We start from the raw sequence: 21,762 nt of genomic DNA, 5'->3' as shown, positions 1-21,762 counted from the left end.
ATGAAAGTATTAATGGAAATGGGTTATAGCAGGAAATAATGATGATGATAATCCATTAGGCCATAGCGATATTGTGAAGAGGGAGGAGGGGATAAAAATCTTCTTTCTAACAGAATACTAGCTAATAAATGTATAAGGAAGAGAGAATAGAAAATCATTATTTTGCAGCCCCCAATATAATAATTGATTTTGGCAAAGATCATCAAATCGATTCTAAAACTTTACATAGAGTAAAAAGTTCTTGGGCAACAGGATATTCACACAGTCTCAAATTATCACCCCACAGATTCCACGCTAATTACAAAGGGGGAAATGTACATTTACAATGGGAAAATCTGGCAGTCACCAGGTTAAACAAGTGATTAAACCCAGCAATGTCAATACCAGGACAACCTGACATTGTGCCTCCTGATGTGATGTAATAAGAAGTACAGAGCATGATTTATGAAATCTTCTTGCCAAAAATGTTTAACCTGAATCTAAATATGAAGAACCAACTAGACAAACCTAAACTGTGGAACATTCAGTAGGTCAACTGGCTTGGGTTCTTCAAAAAGCCATCATCATGAAAAACAAAAGAAGGTAGAGGAATTGTTCTAGATTAAAAGAGAACAATGAACTCTAACAATCAAATGCAGCGTGTCAACCTTGAATGGATTCTGAACTGGGGGGATGTGGATCACAAACAACTATGAAAGACATTTTTGGAATAATTTCATAGATTTGAATATAGAATATATATTAGATGATATTATTGAATTGATGCTGATTTTCTTCGGTGTGATAATGTGAAAGATGTTCTTAGGAGATGCACGCTGAAGTATTTAGGAGTGAAGTATCCTCCTATTTCTGTCTTACAACCTTCAAATGGCTCAGCAAAAAGAGAGAGAGAGTGTGTGTGTGTGTATGTGCACACATGTACATGTTTGTGTTTGAAGAGAGAGCAAATGTAGAAATTAGTAGCAATTTGTGAATCTAGGTGAAAGATGTGACTGCTTGTTGTACTGTTGTTTCACCCATTCTGTATGTAGGTTTGAAAGTTTTCAAAATAAAAGGTTAGAAAAACACTTCTTTTTTAAACCTTTGAAAATGTATGGTGAAATTAAACAAGTGATGCTGGGACAATTGGATACACAGAGGCAAAAAGATGAAATTAGACCCTTATCTCATACCATACACAAAAATGGTCTCAGAATGAATAAGAGTCCTAAATGTAAGAGCTAAAGCTATGAAGCTTTTAGAAGAAAACATAGGAGAAAATCTTTGAGCCCTTGGTAAGGTAACAGTTGCTTGAAGGCAACAGCAAATTCATGATCCATAAAACCAAAAAATGATAAACTGGACTTCATTAAAATTAAAAACTTGTACTTCAAAAGACACCATTATGAAAATGGAAAGACAAGTCATAAACTGGGGAAAATATTTGCAAATTACATATCTGATAAAGGTCTTATAGCAATAATATGCAAAGAACTCTTCCAATTCAACAATAATAAGACAGACAACCCAATTTAAAAATGGGCCAAAGATTTAAGTAGACATTTCACCAAAGAAACTACATGAACAGTTAATAAACACAGGAGAAGATGCTCAATATCATTAATCATTAGAGAAATGCAAATTAGAACTACACACCAATAAGAATGCCTGTAACAAAAAAGACAGACCAGTAAATGTTGAGAAACAGGAACCCTCATACATTGTTGGTGGGAATGAAGAGTGGTTCAGACACCTTGGAGAGCAATTTAACACTTTCTTACATAGTTAAACATAAATTTGTCATACATCCCAGCAATTCCACTCCCAATAGAAATAACATATATCTACACAAAGACTTACATGTGAGTATTCACAGCAGCTCTATTCTGTTCTATTTGGTTATTAATAATAACCAAAAAGTGAAAACAACCCAAATGTCCATCAGCTAGTGCATGGATAAACAAACGTGGTATATCCATATAACAAAATACTATTCAGTGATTAAAAATTGGAATAAAATACTGATACAGGTCACAACACGAATGAATGACAGGAACATTATGCTCAGCAGTCATACTCACAGGCATTTACCCAATTGAGTTGAAAACTTAAAGTCCATACAAAAACCTGCACACAGATGTTTATAGCAGCTGTATTCGTAATTCTAGCCCAAATCTAGAAACAATCAAGAAGTCCATCGGTAGGTAAATAGATAAGCAAATGGTGTTGCATCCATACAATGGAATATTATTCGGCAATAAAAAATGAGCTCTCCTGTATTGTGTAATTGAAATTTGCTAGGAGAGTAGAGCTTAAGTATCCTCACCAAAAAAAAAAAGATAAATATGTGAAGTGATGGATGTATTAATTAATTAGCTGGGAGCAGTCCTTTCACAGTGTATATGTATATCAAATCACCACAATGTATGCTTTAAATATCTTACAATTTTATGTCAATTATACCTCAGTATAGCTGATTTTTTTTTAGATGAACTATCAAGCCATGAAAAGACATGGAGAAAATTTATATGTGTATTGCTAAGTGAAAGAAGCCAATCTGAAAAGACTACATACTGTATGATTCCAACTATATGACATTCTGGAAGAGGCAAAATTATAGAGGCAGTGAAAAAGATGAGTGATTGCCAGGGGCTTGGAGGGTAGGGGAGGGGAGAAATAATTAGGGGGATTTTTAGGGCAGTGAAACTTTTGTGATTCTGTAATGGTGGACACGTGGCATATGTTTGCCAAGACCTATAGAGCTATACAACACTAAGAGTGAACCCTAATTTAAGCTATGTACTTTAGTTAATAATAACATATCAAGATTGTAACAAATGTACCATGTTAATGCAAGATGTTCATAAGGGAAACTGTGCTGGGGAGAGGGTGTATGGGAATTCTCTGTCCTATTTGTTCTATTTTTCTGTAAAACTAAAACTGTTCTTTAAAAAAAAACTATTAATTAAAAAAAATTATGCCAAGTAGAAGAAGCTAGGTAGAAAAGGCCACATATTGTGTAATTCCATTTATATGAAATGTCCAGAAAGACAAATCTATAGAGACAGAAAGTAGATTAATGGTTGCCTAGGGCTGGGAGCAGAAACAGGGATTAACTGTAAATAGGCATGAGGAGTCTTATTGAAGGGATGAAAATGTTCTAAAACTGGATTATAGGGATGGTTGCCCTACTCAGTAAATTTATTAAAAAATCATTGGATTGTGTACTTAATATGGGTGAATTTTATGGTATCTAAATTACACCTCGATAAAGTTGTAAACATATTCATTTGATCCTACATTTAAGAATTGTCTTGTTATACACTAGTTCCTTATAACTGTGAATCATATAAAGAATTTGTAGTGAAATCCCTGTTCATTGAACAGAAAACTTAATATTTAAGAAGACAGTCCTCCCGAGTTGATCTACAGATCATCACAACCTCTGCCAAAATCCAAGCTGGCTTTTTTGTAGAAATTAACAAATGGATTCTAAAATTCACGTGGAAATGTAAGGGACCTAAAACAGCCAAATCTTGAAAAAGAACAAAGTTGGAGGACTCACACTATAATCAAGACAGTGTGGTACTGGCATGAGGCTAGACATGGAGATCAATGGAACAGAAGTGAGAGTCTGGAAATAAACCCTCACATTTATGGTCAATTGATTTTTGACAAAGATACTAAGGCAATTCAATAGGGGAAGAATAGTTTTTCAACAAATGGTGCTGGGACAACTGGATCCAGATGGAAAAGAATGAATTTGGACCTCTACTTCATACTATTCCTAAAAATTAACTCAAAGTGGATTATAGATCTAAATGTAAGAACTAAAACTATAAAACTCTTAGAAGAAAGCCTAGGGGTAAATCTTCATAACCTTGGGTTAGGCAAAACCTTCTTAGATATATCACCCAAGGCACAAGAAACAAGAAATAAATAAGTAAATAAATTGGACTTCATCAAAATTAAATTATCTGGGGCTTCAAAGAACACCATCAAGAAAGTGAAACAACAAACAAGATTATACTGTATAGCAAAGGGAAATATATACAAGATCTTATGGTAGCTCACAGAGAAAGGAATGTGACAATGAATATATATATGTTCAGGTATAACTGAAAAATTGTGCTCTACACTGAAATTTGACACAACATTGTAAAATGATTATAAATCAATAAAAATATTTAAAAAAAAAAAGAAAGTGAAAAGGCAACCAGTAGAATGGGAGAAAGCATTTGCAAATCATATGTCTGATCAGAGGTTTGCATTTAGAATTTATAAAGAACTCTTGCACCTCAGTAATAAAAAGACAACCCAATTCAAATATGGGCAAAGGATTTGAATATGTTTATCAAAAGAGGATCTACAAGTTGCCAAAAAAAAGACATAAAAAGATGTTCAACATCATTGCTCATTAGAGAAATGCAAACCAAAACCACAATGAGATACCATTTCACACCCACCAAGATGGCTAAAATCAAAAGGATAGATAATAGGTGGAGAGTAGCGCTCAGTGGTAGAGCACATGCTTAGCATACACAAGGTCCTGGGTGCAATCCCCAGTACCTCCATTTTTTAAAAAAAGAATAGATAATAACAAATGCAGGCAAGGACAGGTAGAAATGAAAACCTCATACACTGCTGGTGGGAATGTAAAGTGGTGCAGCCGCTTTGGAAAACAGTTTGAGAATTCCTCCACAGCAAACCATACAAGTGCGCACATGTGCACTATTATCCATTTAATGTTTCTTAGGAACAGCAAGAAGGCCAGTGTGGCTGGAGCAAAGAGAGTAATGGAGACAGTGGCAGGAGAGACGTTGACAGGGGCTCCATCATGCAAGGCCCTGTGGACCCTGGTAGGACTTTGGATTTTATTGTGAATGTGATGGACTTTTGAGCGGGGGTTCTTGGGGCTTAGTGAGTTTGTAGCAGCCATTGTAAGGAGTGAGAAAGAGATAATCAGAAATCAGCAATTACTGGGTGGAGGGGTATAGCTCAGTGGTAGAGTGCGTGCTTAGCATGGACAAGGTCCTGGGACCTCCATCAAAAATAAAAATAAATAAATATTTTACATAAATTTTTTAAAAAGCCAATGATTACTGAGCACCCTTGATGGCCCCCTGCGATTGGGAGCCATGAACGTGTAATGGTGTGCATGTCCAGTTATCCAGTTTGTTCCCACAGCATTTGGCCATCCTACTTTGGGAGCAGGAAAAACCTTTGAGTGGTCAGACTGATGTAAGGTTAGGATTTGAGGTTCAGATGCTAATAGGAATCTAGCTCAGGTGGTTTACCATGGTAAACTAACTCCTAAGTAAGTGCTCAGATAGGTTCTTACAGAGAAAAATCGCATTTTCAGGAGCCCTTAAGAAAGGAAATGCCGTATTTCTGCCTTTTGCCATCTTTCACTGCTTTGCTGTAAGCAATTAGAAGCAATTAATTTAGTGAAAAGAACATTAAGAGGCAGGAGACTTCAATATGAGCCTCACTCTCCCAGTGACTGAGACACCCAGGGAAAATTGTCAAATCTGCCAGCTATGAGAAGGCTAAAGAAGCTGTCTTTCTTTGTTAAGTCATACCAAGAAATTAGCTTTGTACCATTAAATAAAACCCTTCAAACTTTCTTGGCAACAATGCTCCCAAATTTCCTCTGTCTTCCCAAATTTTGCCTGATGTGGCTTAGCCCATTCTGCCTTTGTGCTAATGATCACTTGTGCAAATCCCTTCATAGAATAAAAGAAAGTTCAAATCAGATGCCATGCCTCCTCTGCTCAAAACCCTCCAATGGCTTCCCATCTCATTGAGAATAAAGTCCCAGCTCTTTGTGATGGCCCCTGTGATTTGGTCCCAGCGGAACTCATCTTGTACTGCTCTGCTTCGTTAACTGTTCCAGCCACACTGGCCTTTCTGCTTCTCAAATAGGCCAAGGAAGTTCTTTCCTGCCTCAGAGCTTTTGCAGTGCTCTCTGCCTAGAAGATTTCTCCACCTCAGTATGGGTGAATTTCTTTTCACTTTTCAGGTCTCTGTTGAAACATCACCTCCTCAGACAAGCTTTCCTGACCAACCCCTATAAAGTAGCTACCCTCCGGCACCCCCCACTACTCTCTGTCCCACTCCCGAGTGTTATTTTTGTAATATACATTGTCACAGTATGTTGTTTTCTTGTTTGTTTGTTTTTGGATTTTCTCATCTGCTTCTACACCCCCTCACTCCCCACCCACTGTGAGATCCCTAAGAATAGGCTCTTGTCTGTATAATCGATTCATCATGATCCCCAGAGTCTAGAACAGAGTGCTCAATACACGTGTGTGTGTTGGGGAAGGAAGGAAGGGAGAGGCCTCTTTTGCTACCTGTGCCCAATCAGGGCTCCCTCATTAAGATTACTTCCCAAACCCTTAGTTACTCGTGCTGCCCTCTACTGGGCTTTTTTGTAAGTGGGATAAAATCCTGATTGCCTGACTGATCGTGAATATTAGAAAGGGGATTATCACATGACAAACGTTCAGAGAGAGAACTAGAAGTCACCTATCCCAACCTCTCTCTCCACATAGAAACTTTTTCCACAGTATTTATCCCAGCAGTTCCTTCAAGGTGCTTCCGTAGCAACTCTAGGAAGTAAAGGGGTTGCTAAATACATAGGGTTCTGGACCCTCCAAGTGTCTGCTCCTGTCTCACACTTTAACCAGAGCAGTGCTGATTTTGTTTGTTTTCTGTATTGGGATTCCATCTAAAATTTCATTTGAAAAAAAAACCACTCTGCTGCTTAAGAAAAGTTAAAAAACTGCAAATCTGACCTATGCCTGAACAAGCTCACTGACTAGGTATTCCCTTTCTTGAGACTCCTTCATGCTGTTTCCACATCTCTGTCTTCAGTATTTAAAGACGACACTACTGTCAGCGATCACCATTTATGCAGGTGCTTGTCACTACAGAGACAAATGTACCCTTAACGGTTCTTTTGACATTTAAAGCCTGACCATTGGTTTGAGGCAGTCAAGGCAGCTCTTTATTTCATAGGTTCATCTTGATGCTACCCATCAAGATGGTCTGTGCAACCTCCCAGCAGTCTCCAGCTGTGCTGCAGTACTCAGAGCTGCTTCAAATATGACCTTCCAGCATATCTTCCACCCTCTGTTTCACATCAGTGAATTACCTTCAATATTAAATTTCACCCTAGTGATATCCACCCACTTTGCCAATTGAGTCAAGTCATTTTAAGTGTGTCTACCAACCAACACTGCCACATCTAACTTTGTTTTGGGGACATACTTAATGCGAATCTCCCTATTCTATCATGCATTTAAAAAAAAAAAAAGCTAATGATGTGTCTCTGGATCCAGGACCAGCCTCTACGAAAGCCTGTGCTTTGTTTCTCCATTTGCTGGTATGTTCTGGACAATGAGTCATGGGCCCTTAAAGTGTCCTGATTTGGGTACTGACCAGTCTTTTTTAGTGATGTATTCCCATGTTTTTTCTAGTTTATCACATTTGAATTTGTAAATGTATAATCTGAAGGTTATTGTTCTCTTTTATTCAGGGAAAAAAATATGAAGCTTTTTCTCCATTTTTCAGCCATTTCACCATGCCTGTAAATTCTTTAAAATAAAAAAAAAATGTTTTTCCTGAGCCTATCATGTGCCAAGTACTGTGCTAGGTACTGAAGGTATAAAGATGAATAAGACACAGCCCTTGCTCTCAAAGCATTTACAGTCTAGTGGAGGAGGCAGGTAGGAAGTAATCATTGAAAGCCAGTTTGCTGAGTCTTATGATCGAGGTTTGAATAAGCTACTAGAGCACAAACAAGGAGTCAACTTGCTCTGCCTGGGAAAGGAAAGTGGAACTTCCAGGGCCATCTTCACAGCTAGATCTTAAAGGATGAGTAGGAGGTTGTCAGACGGAGGAAATGCAAGTCATTCTACGTCCAAGACTACATATATGCAAAGCCCCAGAGACTTGAAGGCTATACTATATGATGTCCGGGAGAGGGAGAAAAGTTTGATGTGGTCAAGTGGTGGGTTCTTGAGAGGGATGGTGAGATGAGGCCTGAGAAACAGGCAAGGATAAATTATGAAGGGCCTTGTGTCCTTGGCTAATGAAAGGATCTTTTTCTTTTCTTCCTGTAGGCATGGGGACTCACTGAGGAGTTTTTAAGCAGGGTAGTGATGTTGTCAGAATCGTCCTTTAGAAGATTACAACTAGCAGTGTACAATGTGCAAGAGAGGAGGGAGGACCGCACTGCTAGAGGCTCTGTATCATGCGGCCAATTCCTTAAGTACCCTGGGACATAAATCAGTTTTGTTTTCTCAACTATGAGAGAGGAAGAGCCCTTTTTCCTCTCAACTTCACATGGAGCCAATGAGACTAAATGAGATCGTAAGTCCCCTGAGTCTCTTAGAAGAAAGTTTCCTGGTGAGGGCCAGGTGGTTGGAAGTTGAGGTGAGCATCGTCCACATCATCTAATTTAACACTTAACTGATGCATATCTTCTGTACTTTAAAAAAAAATGTGTATTAGTCTTTTCTTACGACTCAATTCAATTCAGTTGTAAGCTCCTCAAGGACAGGGTCCAGGACATCTTGCCTCATCTACAACCCCTAGTGCAGAGACACAGCACAGACTGGGTCCCCAGCCCCGTCCTCCAGGTTGATCACATACAGTGTCCCCTCTTAGGCTGACTACCTAAGACCAAGGCAGCAGAGGAAGGTCCCAGGACTATTGGGAACCAGCAGTGATGTCATATTTCAGGGCTCTTTCTCTAGGGGTGGCCAAAAAGATTCCAAGCTTTGTTCAGCCACGCCTCCAAGTGCCAAGAAGGCCCTCTACTTCCTGCCTTAGACATGACAGCTCCTTGTAAATAGAAGAGGTAAATCATGAAAGTTCCCTTTGTGTGAAATAGAAATAATAACCATTTCCTAGGAAGTTACAATCTACAGGTGAAAGATGTTGAGTAGAACATATGAATATAATAATTGTGAATAATTTTTCAGAATTTAACTAGCCCTTTGTTTGCAGAAAAGGTGTAAAATGAATGCTTGAAATTTTATATCCTGTCTTTGGGGTATTAGAATTAATGTAGCTATAACATGACACCACTCTAGATGTTTTTAAACCAAGTTTTGAACAATATCAGTAATACATGGTCAGCTTTTATAAGTGGGGCTTCATCCCATGGCCAAAAGGATATTTGAGGATCATCCATATGTTTTTCTTGTATGTCAGAAATTACCCAAGATTTGCATCAGCAAAAGCCAGAAAGTCTGAAAGCATTCCCTTCGTTTTTAAAGGAAGCACCCTCCTCTCTCCTGATTCGTTGCAGGTTGTGATCGGTTCACTGAATACAATGGCATTTCCTCCTATCCACACCTAATATAAACTGCAGCCAATTTAACGGGGTCTCTTACGTAGGCTGGGGATGCAAGCACATAAAGTCTTTGGCTCTCTAGATGCTTGTCTCGTGTGCCAGGACCAGGTGCAGAAATACAAATACATATAGATTAAGCCTGGGCCAGCTGCTTCTCCAGTGCTTTTGTGTTTTCTCTAACTAGAAAAGGTTGAGCAGACACAATTTCCATCAATTATACCTAAAATGTTATTTTTCTTGTGGAGGACGAGAATACATTAATTCCTCAACCCAGTATTGATGTCTCAACCATTGAGTGTTTTAAGTCCATTAAATGAGAGTTTAAAGTAAAAAGTGGTATTTTTGATTAGCCAGAGTCCTCAGGGATGGCATATTCTGGTTAATTAAATTTTCTGGTTCAGGGGCCAGTTACACCAGACTTTTTTGTGCATTTGTTTAATACATATTCTTTAACCTCTTTTGAAAATTTATCTCTACATTTCTGCCTTAGTAAGCACAGTAGCCTGGAGCTGATTGAATCTTACTGCTACCACTTAGAGTTACCCACTGTTTCTGCGCCCTAGATTCTAACTGGAGAAGACCATTGGAGGTAGCAGATATTGTCGAGATCGGGGCCGAACCTGAGGTACCCATTGGAAAATGGCTTTTGGAAACTTGTTTGGCTTTTTCTCACTGACTTCCTTTCCTAAAAGCAGAGTACATGACAGAAAAAGTCACTCGCCAAGTCAGACTTTGATTTGCCAATCTATACTTTACTGGATAAAAACCTGTTTTAGAGCAGGAAAATTCCACATGTGTCATCCGAGAAAAATGTGCTAAAGAAGCTTAGATCCAGAAAAATGAGACCTTGCACGTCCACAGGAAACAACAAGTGAATTCAGTTCATCGTGACCTGTCTATTCAGTTTATTCCCTGGCTGAATTCATCTTACAGCAATTTTCAGGGACCCACTCACCACTTTGACTCTCCTGTAGTGCAAATGGTAGGTTCTGTTTATCAACTGTCTAAGATTCTTGGTGTGAGATAGAACTGCTTTGCACTTTTTCCATTAGTTTACCTCGGACTGTATAATTGTCCAAAAGGAAATACCATCTGTGGATTCTAAAAGTGGCCTTTTGGCACTTTTCAACATAATGAGTTCATAGTCAGTTTTCTTTATTCATTTTCAGGCAAGTATTACCTTATTTCTACTCTCCCAAGCCTTCATTAGTCTTTGATAGTGACTGCTTATCATGCCAAATGGTGTGTAGAGGGTGAGAACTGTGTAGAATTATGCTGCTGTCACGTTTATTTTATTTGCTGGAGAACATTTTTGATTTTGTCACACAGTTAATGGATTTGTTTCTATTAACAAGTAGGGCCTTCTTGACCTAATCCTTTTTCACACATACTCCTGTATAAATTCTAAATCCAAAGGTGCTAGGTCAGTAGGTAAATTGGGTTTATAGAGGAAAGGACCACTGCAAAGTCAATTTGTGCAAATTTGGTCCTGGGTCATTTACTTGCCATTGAGGGGGGCGGGGATGTTAAAAACTCATTTATCCCAAGTCCAAATAACCTGTAAGTTGAAATGATGAAAGTTTGGTGGGTTATTGTGGGTGAAATCTGGAGAGAAGAATTGCTACTGGAAGGATCTGTTGTGGTTCATTTTTTTAACCAAAAATTCTTCAATCCAAATCAGAAAAGGCAGAGGGGATAGAAGTGAACAGAAAAAGTAGTGAAGTGGGAAATGGGGAAAAACAAGGAAAGAGGTAGGAGAAAGCTGACAAAATAGACTGATTTCAGCAACATTACAAAATTGAAATGGTGAAAGGGGAATAGACATGAAGGAGAAGCAGAGGAAATTATGAGAAAGGAAAAAAGCAATAGCTGTTGATAGAATGGTATCAGCACTATTTAGCAAAGTGACGAAGCTTGTGGGCTGAGGAGCCAGGCTGCCTAAATTCAAATTCAAGATCAGCCACTTCGTAACTGTATGACCTTGGACAAGTTACTTAATCTCCCTATATTTTAGTTTCCTCATTTGTAAAATGGAAATAATAGTAGTACCTACCTAATAGGGTTGTTGTGACAATTGATTGAGTTAACATACTGAAAGCACCTAGTACATTTCCTGGCACACAGTAAGCACTCAGTAAATGTTGGCTATTCTTTGTATTATATGCCAACAAGAGAGATAAGCCAAACCATCTTACCAGCTGGTTCCAAAATAGCTATAATGTAGGTAAAGAATTAGAAGAGTCATGTTAACACTAAAAGAGAAAATAGGTATCTGAGCCAGTCTTAGGAAGGTCCAAATAAGAAAACTGCAAATCTCTAATGCTGACCTTTCATACCAGTACTGCGGGGAGAAAAAAGATGATTGTTGCAAAATCTTTGCCAGTAACAGTCAAGCTGTTGAATAGTACACGTATGCAGCTCTGCCTGGGTGAGGCAGCCACCTGATATTTTACATAAATGTCTTGATGTTGTGATCCAAGAATCCCTGATCTCTGGCCTAATGGATATGAAACCAGCAAAGGTGCATAAGCAAATGCAGTTGACTGAGCCCTGTGCTTTTACTTAAAGACTGACTTTGTGGTCTACAGTTCACAGGGCATATAAGAAGCTAGATGTTTCTGGTAAAGGAAAAAGAAAAAGTGCCTAACCACAGAGCTGCAGACGCACATTTCTCTTAAGTTTTCAGAAATGTGTTTGCTGAACCTGGTCTGTCCTTTGAATACATTTGTATTGATGTGAAAGACAAAATGCACTTGAGAAAATGATTTTATTCAGCTATTGGAATAGGGAGAACATTTATTAATGAGTAATATATCAGCAAAAAGGAAGCGGGCCTGGGGTTTTATAGCGGCAGGTAAATAAGGGCGTCATCTGCGAGTTACAGGGATCATTAGGAAGGATGGAGATGGGTCTTATCTCAGAATAATATGCCAGGGTAGGGTGGTCCCTGGCAGTTAAGCCTTTTCCTGGAAAACAAAAGGGTGGGGGTGGGGGTCCTTAACAACCACTGCCTTCTGGGGAGAACAGGGCTCACATAAACTTCAACATTGTCATTTCCTCCTTTTGTTTAAGACAAATACCATTCACCACTGAACAATTCAGAAGCGATCATAAGCCCCCCGAGTAGGGTGAGCCTGGACCCTCAGCCCACAAGCTTCATCACTTTGCTAAGTAATAGTCTCTTGAGGACTCTTGATGTTATTCCTATAAAACCATTTGGTAGAGGTGGTGGCAAAAATCAGTTGTTTTAGGGGCTTGGATATCTGACATCTTAAGAGGGAAGAATGAACTGAAGAAAAAGAAAGAAATGCTCATTTAAAAGGTTATATTATAGTAAAGAGCCAAGAATTGAACCCTAAGGTAACTAGTCAAGTGGATTCTAAGACTTGAGTGGAGGAAAATCTTTCTATTTTGCAACACCACTCATGGAACTAGGATGTCAGTGCTCTTGGTGACCTTGTCCATAGTCTAGGTTACCTCTCACATAAGGATGTACGTGACCTGAACCTTTCTCCAGACTTCCTTAGTGGTCCAGGCAGCACTTGTTCAAGAATTCTGGTCATGCATAGTCTGCTGCAGTGATGAGTTCTTCCACATTTATGTCAAGTCATTGGGCTTTAGTTTGCAGGGCTGCTTCAGATCCCAGAGAAGAGAGCAAGCTGTGAGGCAGTGTAGGGTCCCAGTAGGGATTTGGGCAGTCAGGTTTTACCTTGGTGACTCCAAATCAGGCAAGAGGAAGATTTGGAAAAGTTAGTTTGGAGGATATTAACCAAATAGTGCAGAAAACTGGAAGAATTGAAAAGTTGATGAGGATCAACAATTTGGGCAAGATAATAAGATCCAGTTCAATTTCCAAATAGGTACCAAAACTAGTTTTTCCACACAGGGATGGAAGTCAGTTATATCTCTACCACAGAAGACAAAGTTTGCATACTCATCAGTCACCCACAGTTTATAAAGAGATGCGAGATAGCTCAAAGACAATAACTAGATTCTGATGACCTGGAATGGTATGCTATAGATGAGGCAGACTTTTCAAACACAAAATTTCTCTATACAGTCACTTCCTTTTGATCAAAGATAGTCTCAGAGAGGATTATTCTTAACTCAATATAAGGCTGATCTCACAAGCAACAAAAGAAAAAGTAGATAAATTGGACTTCATAAAAATGTAAAACTTTTGTGTATCAAAGTGTATTATCAAGAAAGTGAAAAGACAGCCCACAGAATGGAAGAAAATATTTGCCAATCATATATCTGATTAGAGTCTGGTATCCAGAATATATAAAGTACTCATACAACTCAACAACAAAAAGACAAACAACCCAGTGTGAAAAATGGGCAAAGGTCTTGAATAGACGTTTCTGCAAAGAAGACATACAAATGGCCAACAAGTCCACAAAACAATGTTTGACATCATCAGTCATCAGGGAAATGTAAATCAAATCCACAGTGAGACACCACTTCACACCCACTAGGAGAGCTAGAATTTAAAAAACAAAACAAAAACCAGAAAATAACAAGTATTGACAAAGATGTGGAGAAACTGGAACCCTTGTACACTGCTGGTGGGAATGTAAAATGGTGCAGCCACTGTAGAAAACAGCTTGGTTATTTCTCAAAAATTAATCATAGAATTATAGACTATCCTATGTCCTAATAATTCCATACCCAAGTATATATCCAAAAGGATTAAAAACAGGTATTCAAATTGGGTGGGTGGGTAGGAAGAGTATAGCTCAGGGGTAGAGCACATGCTTAGTATGCACAAGGTCCTGGGTTCAACCCCCAGTACCTCCATTTAAATAAACAAACAAACAAACGTAATAATCCCCCAAAAAACCCCAAACAAATCAAACAAATACTTTGACACAGATGTTCATAGCAGCACTGTTCGCAATAGGCAGCCAAACAGTGGAAACAACCCAAAGGTCCATCAACAGATCAATCTTTAAATAAAAGTGGTGTATCCATCCAATGAAATATTATTCAGCCATAAAAAGGAATGACGTCCTGAAAATGTGTGCTACAAAATGGGTGAATCTCAAAAGCGTGCTAAGTAAAAGAAGTAGACACAAAAGATCACATTATTGTATGATGCCACTTACATGAAATATCAGAATAGGTAAATTCAGAGAGACAGAATGCAAACTGGTGGTTGTCAGGGACTAGGGGGAGGGAGGAATAGGTAACAGCTGCTTGATTAGTGCAGGGTTTTATTTTGAGGTGTGAAAATGTTTTGGAACTAGATTAAGGTAGAGATGGTGCAATATTATGACTGTACTAAATGCCACTGAATTATATGCTTTAAAATGGTTATTTTTACATTATGTGAATTTTACCTCAATTAAAAATATTAGAAAATAAAAATTAGACCTCATTAGATTTAGCCTGATTATTTATATAGGTGCGGCAAAAATGGTAATTTACTGTATAGACCTTCTTAAGCTTGCTTTGCTGGAATTTCTCATAAGAAACCTCACTTTGAAATTTTAAAAGCCTATTAAGGCTAGGAAGCCAAGCTGAGATTTTACCTGCAATACCTATAAATTTGGAAGTATTTTTCTCTTCTTGGGGTCTGCAAAATATCCTAGGTCTCCAGAGCCTGCCAGGAAGTGACCTTCCTTACTCACTTGTAAGGCTGGGAACCCTATAAACCAGGTCCCAGGCTAGTTTTCCCAGGAGGGCTTTGTATGTATTGGCTCAATAAAGTCAACCTTTAAAGTGTCTGATCAAATCGGACTCAATGAGTTTCATTCACAAATATGACATTCCAGGCAAGGCCTTGGTTACATAAGCAATGTTTTCAATCATATCCTGATAACAAGTAGAACAGGTCAATTGTCATTAAACCTATGCAGGTAATTATATTACTATGAAAATAAAAACAAGATAAGAGTTTCCAAATCCTGGAGGGCTCAGGCAAGGGGAGTGTGACAAATAGAAACATATCATGGCCAGCGAGGGCATTGATGAATCTCTAGAAACTTCCTGTACAGCATACAATCTCTGAAATATGTGTATTAATAACATTTTACCTATACCAATTTAACCTAGGGAAGGCTGAACATCTCTTCTTTTTTTTAATTGAAGTATAGTCAGTTTACAATGTTGTGTCAATTTCTGGTGTACAGCATAATGTTTCATTCATACATATACATACAGATATTCCTTTTCATATTCTTTTTCACTATAGACATCTCTTGTTAGCAAACTTTCCCATGCATATCATCAGTAGTAGTGTATCAAGTAAACATAATTATTTCTAGCAACTCTCATTTTATAAGGTAAAAGAACACAGATCCTTTGTGATTTTACAGAGGCCCTTTGGGGCTTGATTAAGATGGGATAATGGATTACTGAAAAACAATACTTGGTTCTCTATTTAACCAAAATGACAATAAAAGATTTTAAAAGTAAGCATAGGAGGTGATATGATTGTAAAGAATCTCATCTCTTTCATAAGTGAGAAGACTCTGCTTTCTTAAATAATCAAGGACATAATTACAAGTCACCATAAACCATAGAAGGTTATTCTGGTAAAACACGGAGTCTTTGTTATCGAGGAATATTACTTAGATGGCAAAGCACAACCTTTGCAACCTGTTATTAAAAGAAGACAGATAATACAAAAAAATTGTCATTTTAGCAGAGAGAAAACCAAAATCTAGTTTTGTATCAGTATAATATTTCATACCAGTGTTCTTTCTGGAAATACTATAAATAAGTCCATCAAACCTTAGCTAACTTTGACCTCAATTAAAAAAAATTGCCTTTCTGTGAATCTTCTACCACTTTCTATATCCATACACATCCCTTATAGTACAACAACTTCTCTGAGTGGCAAAAAAGAACATGTTCGTTAACAGACCCAAATACATAGCCTCTCTGTAGCATGTAAAAATAAAAAGCAAAAGCATATAAGCCCAAAATTATGCATAGTAATTAATGAATTCTCTTACCTAGAAACCATCTAGGTATCTAATGAGTATCCATTAATTAACTCGTTAATATCAGCCCAAAATCTTCAGTTCCCTAAAGATCTTATAAATTGTCTTCAGGCTGACATACTACAAGACATAATTATTGTTAAAATAAAGTTTGTCAGAATAAGGACTCAATTTGGTTAAATAGATTTTACATTTGTCATAATCTCAAACATTTAGTAGAAGTAATATTAGCTCATTCAATCGGTAAACGTATATACATTTAGGAAGAATATACCCAAGTCAAATAAAAATCTACATGTACGTTAAACTTAACACTGATAAAGACATAGCTGATTTTAGTAAACCAAAAATGTTTTTTTCTTTTTCGTTATGGTTTATTACGGGATATTGAACATAGTTCCCTGTGCTATACAGTAGAACCTTGTTGTTTATCTATTTTACATATAGTAGTGTGTATCTGTTAATCCCAAACTCCCAATTTATCCCTCCCCCACCCGCTTTCCCTTTTGGTGACCATAAGTTTGTTTTCTGTGTCTGTGAGTCTGTTTCTGTTTTGTAAATAAGTTCATTTGTATCATACTTTAGATTCCACATATAAGTGATATCATTTGGTATTTGTCTATCTCTGACTTAGTTAGAATGACAATCTCTAGGTCCATCCATGCTGCTGCAAATGGCATTATTTCATTCTTTTTTATTGCTGAGTAGTATTCGTGTGTGTGTGTGTGTGTGTGTGTGTGTGTGTGTGTGTGTGTAAAATATCTCCTTTATCCAATCATCTGTTGACAGACATTTAGGTTGCTTCCATGTCTTGGCTATTGTAAATAGTACTCTATGAACATTGGGGTGCATGTATCTTTTCCAATTAGAGCTTTCTCCAGATATTTGCCCAGGAGTGGGATTGCTGGATCATATGGAAACTCTGTTTTTAGTTTTTGAAGGAACCTCCATATTGTTTTCCATAGTGGCTGCACCAATTTACATTCCCACCAACAGTTAAACCAAAATTATTAAATTAGTCTTCTTTGCTAAAAATTTACCTAAATTATGCAAACTTAAATTCTTAAAACATTTGAGCTTGTTTTTGTAGGAATAATTTTTTAGCACATTAAAAGTCTTAAAAGTTCAATTTCCTTATTTTCTGGGAATTTGAGGAATGCTCTATGTATCTAAGCACTTATATATTTTTATAAACCAGTGAGAATAGAGCTCTTTTAATTTCAGAAAAATATTATGAAAATATTACACACTGACAAAGTCCTTTCTGAATTACAGATGTCATCATTATTACTATTCAAGCTGTTACCATAGGAGAAATGTTCATTAACAAGGAACTGCTCAAAGAAAAGGCAAGGGGGGACCAGGAGTTTTATAGAGGCAGGTGAACAAGATAGAGTTTTATGGGAGTCATGAGGTAGCATGAAAATGATTCTTTTTGGAATATGCCAGGGCAGAATGGGCCTTTGCAGTTAACTGTTTCTTGGAGCACAAAAGGGTTGGGGGGCAGTTCCTAACCATAGCTGATTTCTAGAAACACAGGGCCCAGATAGAGTTCAGTACAGTCAATGAGATGATTCTGCTTTGTCATTTTTGTCTGTAGAGTTTCTGTGTATTCTCTTTTATATGCCGTACTATTTCTGCTTGCCTTTTTTGTTGGTTGCTTTTGTTTTTTTTGTGCTTATGACTTGTCTCCCTAACTTAATCATAGGCTCTCTGAGGGAAAGACGGAGGTCTTGTGTTGGTTTGTATTTCTCCTCCCCCCCAACTCCCTCCTCCTTTTGCCTAACACTCAATGTTCCATCCCGTCTACCCAAAAGTCAATTTAGACAGATTATCTCTTTTTTGATGTGCTAAGACAGTAAGTAGACTTACGAATTATAAGCTTTTCATAACTGGAAGACAGCATCCAGGAACTTTCGAAGTTACAGATTTAATTCGTATTTACAGAGACCTCATGGATGGATAAATCTTTTTCTCTAATTGATTTCTTCCTGGTTGCAAATGTAATGCCAAGCTATTCTTTTTTATGTGTTTGTTTGTTTTGAGAGAAGGTAATTAGGTTTATTTATTTACTTATTTATTTTGATGGAGGTGCTGAAGATTGAGCCCAGGACCTCATGCGTGCTCAGCACATGCTCTACCACTGAGCTCGACCTTCCCGCCTCAAGCTGTTCTTTTGCTAGATGATCACGGAGTTCGCCTTCATGAGCAAAGTCAGTGTCTAGTGATGTTTTTATCAACTTCCTGCTCACCAGCATACCTGATTCAGCCTGGAACCAGGGCATTGTTCGGCTCTGAAATGTTATTATGGAAAAGATTTCATGAAGAAGTTTATGTATTGTGTGGGCACTAGAAAACTGTTACAACCTCACAGTAGCAAAGATGCCATTTTAAATGATACTTATGCCTAGAATTCTGTTTCAAGTAAAGTATCAGGGAGAAGGTAGGAACAAAATGAGCCCATTATTTAAAGTGTCTGTGGAAGCAAATGAAACTGAAGCAATTAGGATGAAGCCTTAAAAATAAACTATAACACATGTTTGATGATAAAGAATATTCTCTTACATCTACTCAACAAGGCTCAGTGGAAGCATAATGAAAGACTAGATTAATGTGGACAAGAGGTTAACCTGACACAGTGTCACCAATAGCAAAAAAGTTACAGGACATCAGTGAAGTCAATGAGGATAACTTTAGTGAAGGAAACAAAAGAACTTTAGAAGAGGCCGCTTCCACCTCCATTGTAATAATTACATTTACAGAAAGGCAACCACACGTTGCTGCACGTGAAGTTATGAGTTTGTACATTCTACACTCAGCTTTTATGAGCAACAAGTGCCAAGACTTACTCAAAAAAAATTCTAGATTATGTCATAGGGTTAGTCCAGAGAATCCAATCTCCAGTGTTGTCTACACATGGCTGAGCAAGTGCGTCGTTAAGGCCCCTTCTAGATTCTTAAAGTCCTAGAAGTGGTAATCAGTGGTCATTATGAAAACCCCAGGGGGTACTACGATTTAAAAAAAAATGATTCTTGAATCCTTAGAGACAGGTTCTGTTTTGTTCAGTATAGTTATAAAATTTTAAGTCTTTGAAAAATCAGGAATCCTGAATGGAAAATGTTACCAATCAACCAGAATATTCAGTTTACCAAAACATTTCATTCCTGGATCACTCTCAGCCATTTCCTATATAATCTCAGTAGGTAGATTTTTGTTTTTCTTAAAAGAAATGGGAATTGTAAGGGAATAGATCTCAAGGGTTAGATCCTTGGCTGTAAAGACTCCCTTGGATTGCTTGTGGCTGTTGGCTGTAGCAACTTGTTTTCTTGCAGAGATGAAGCATCTGGTTTTTGTTATCTCAATGATGCTGTCCTGGGAATACTACGATTGCGACGGAAATTTGACCGTATTCTCTATGTGGATTTGGATCTGCACCACGGAGACGGTAAGCCCTTCACTTTCAAAGGTGCTTGGCTGCTAGGACAGCAGGTTTTTATCAGTAAAGCTGCTTCTAGGCAACTGGTAACAGGAGAAAGGATTGTTGCAATTGAAATTTTCCTAATTGAGAATCCTCCAGTAGGTAGATGTTCTTTTACTGATGTAATTCACCTCGTGCTGACCAAGCTGCTTTCAAATACCAGGTTCCTGTCATTTGTCCTCCCCTCTCCTCTAGTAGCAAAGCTCTGAAGTAGAGAACTTTAAGGAGTGGAAATCTAGGTGAGATTTCCTAGTGTTTACTCAGTAATCTGCCTCAGGCCACTTCCATAGGTTGTAAGTGAAACCCACCATTAGAGCTGACAGTCTTGATGCTTCTCTTAAAATAGAATGGGTGCATGATAGACTAACATTCTGAGTTTTTCACCAATAGGGATCCCAACTCAGGTTGTGATCAGAATCTGTGCCACTTGTTGTGTATTGCTAAAATACTTAGTCCTGCCCAAAGCCAGGGCCTCTTCTCTAACTTTAAAATAGCAGCAGAATCTCTAACAATTTGCCTTCACCCCACTAATCCTTTCTTAGAAGACTTCACTGGGAGGATGTATCCTGCCCGCCATGTACTTTCCATCTAGAATGTAGAGCTTCAGTGACAGTTCCTCACCTTCTGTTTCTTTAATAGATCCTGTGTGTGACACGTATTTCCATTGATCTAGGAACACTTAACCAATAAAATTAGTTAAGTCTGTGCCCTCCCCTCCCCCACATCAGTAATTGCTGCTTCCCTGTTTCCAGGGACGTAGGGAGAGAAACACACAATGAAGGCATAAGAGAGGAAAAGAGCAGTATATGACAGAAGCTAGGGTCAGCTCTGCTGCCAGAATAGAAAAAGAAGGAAGGAACTGTGGGAGCAACCTCCGCAGGGAGTTTGCCCAGATGGAAGCTTCCGTTGGAGTGCTGACAGAAAATTAAAGGTAACAGAGGGGAGAGAGAAGGGTTAAAACAACCAGCACTCTACTTTGAGAACCATGTCCAATGAACGTCAGAGCGCGCAGCCAATGCAAAACACAGGCTTGCTCAAAACCCTTCAGAGGCTCCCGATGGCCTATAACAAGGGTAACATTTGGCCCATGGCTTGTTTTTGTATGACCAGCGAGCTAAGAATGGTTTTGTACATTTTTACAAGGTTGTAAAGGAAAGAAAATGCAATAAAGACTGTGTAGTTTGCAAAGCCTAAAATATTTACTGTGTAGCCACTTGGTTTGCTAAGCCTTGGCCTATAGCAGTGGTGCTCAAACCTGAATGTGGAGCAGGATGACCTGGGAGAAGCTCGTTGTCAAATGCAGATTCCTGGGCCACATGCACCAGATATTCAGATTTAGTAGGTCTGGTGGGGGACCCGGGAATCTGTATGTTAACAATACCCCAGTTATTCCACTGGCTACACTTTGAAAAGCAGCAGTCTTCACGGTGACGTCCACCCTCTTTCCCCTGTCTTTCAAGGCCTGCCTCAGAGAAGCCTCACCTCCTCTCTCTAACCTTCTCATGACTTGCTGTCTAGGCTCAGTGATGCCCAGAAATGGCTCATTGCTGCCACCTCCCTGACTTTGTGCCACTTTTTCTGAACTTAGCTTTGCATTCTCTTCCCCTTTTTGCATCTTCAAGTTCTACGCAGTACCTCAAGTTCCAGTGATTTGCCCCAACCACTCCAGTCCAGGTGGTCATTCCCCTGCTCACGTCCTGTAGTGTTTATATCGCTGATTTGATATTTAATTATTTATTGTCCTGTTTTGTTGGTGAATTCTTGACTGTGTCCGTGTCTTCTCCTCCCATAGAAACTTTCAGTTCCTCCAGAGCAGAGATCAAGTTGTTTGCTTCTCTCTCTCCTCCACCGTGGCTGGAACAAACAGAACTATGCCTATAGTAGTGGTTCAGTAAAATATCTGTTGAATGAATGAATGATTATGAGATTCAAGCTCTTAGTATCAGAGTTCAAGAATAGAATCAAGTCCATTGAACCCTGCGAGAATGAAA

At 38.4% G+C, this 21,762-nt stretch overlaps 1 protein-coding gene across 3 annotated transcripts in view; it reads left to right on the top strand.

Moving 5' to 3' along the window:
• HDAC8 (histone deacetylase 8) overlaps positions 1 to 21,762 on the top strand; it is a 178,548-nt gene that overhangs the window by 40,988 nt on the left and 115,798 nt on the right. For all 3 annotated transcript variants that reach the window (XM_032474366.1, XM_032474364.1, XM_032474365.1), the window contains exon 5: positions 19,626 to 19,738. In XM_032474366.1, the coding sequence (XP_032330257.1) occupies positions 19,626 to 19,738 (113 nt within the window). The remainder of the gene's footprint in view (positions 1 to 19,625; positions 19,739 to 21,762) is intronic.

Source organism: Camelus ferus, chromosome X, assembly GCF_009834535.1.
Source record: "Camelus ferus isolate YT-003-E chromosome X, BCGSAC_Cfer_1.0, whole genome shotgun sequence".
NCBI lineage: Eukaryota > Metazoa > Chordata > Mammalia > Artiodactyla > Camelidae > Camelus > Camelus ferus.
Note: the sequence above shows the minus strand (reverse complement) of the source record. Positions and strands in the feature narration are given on the sequence as shown.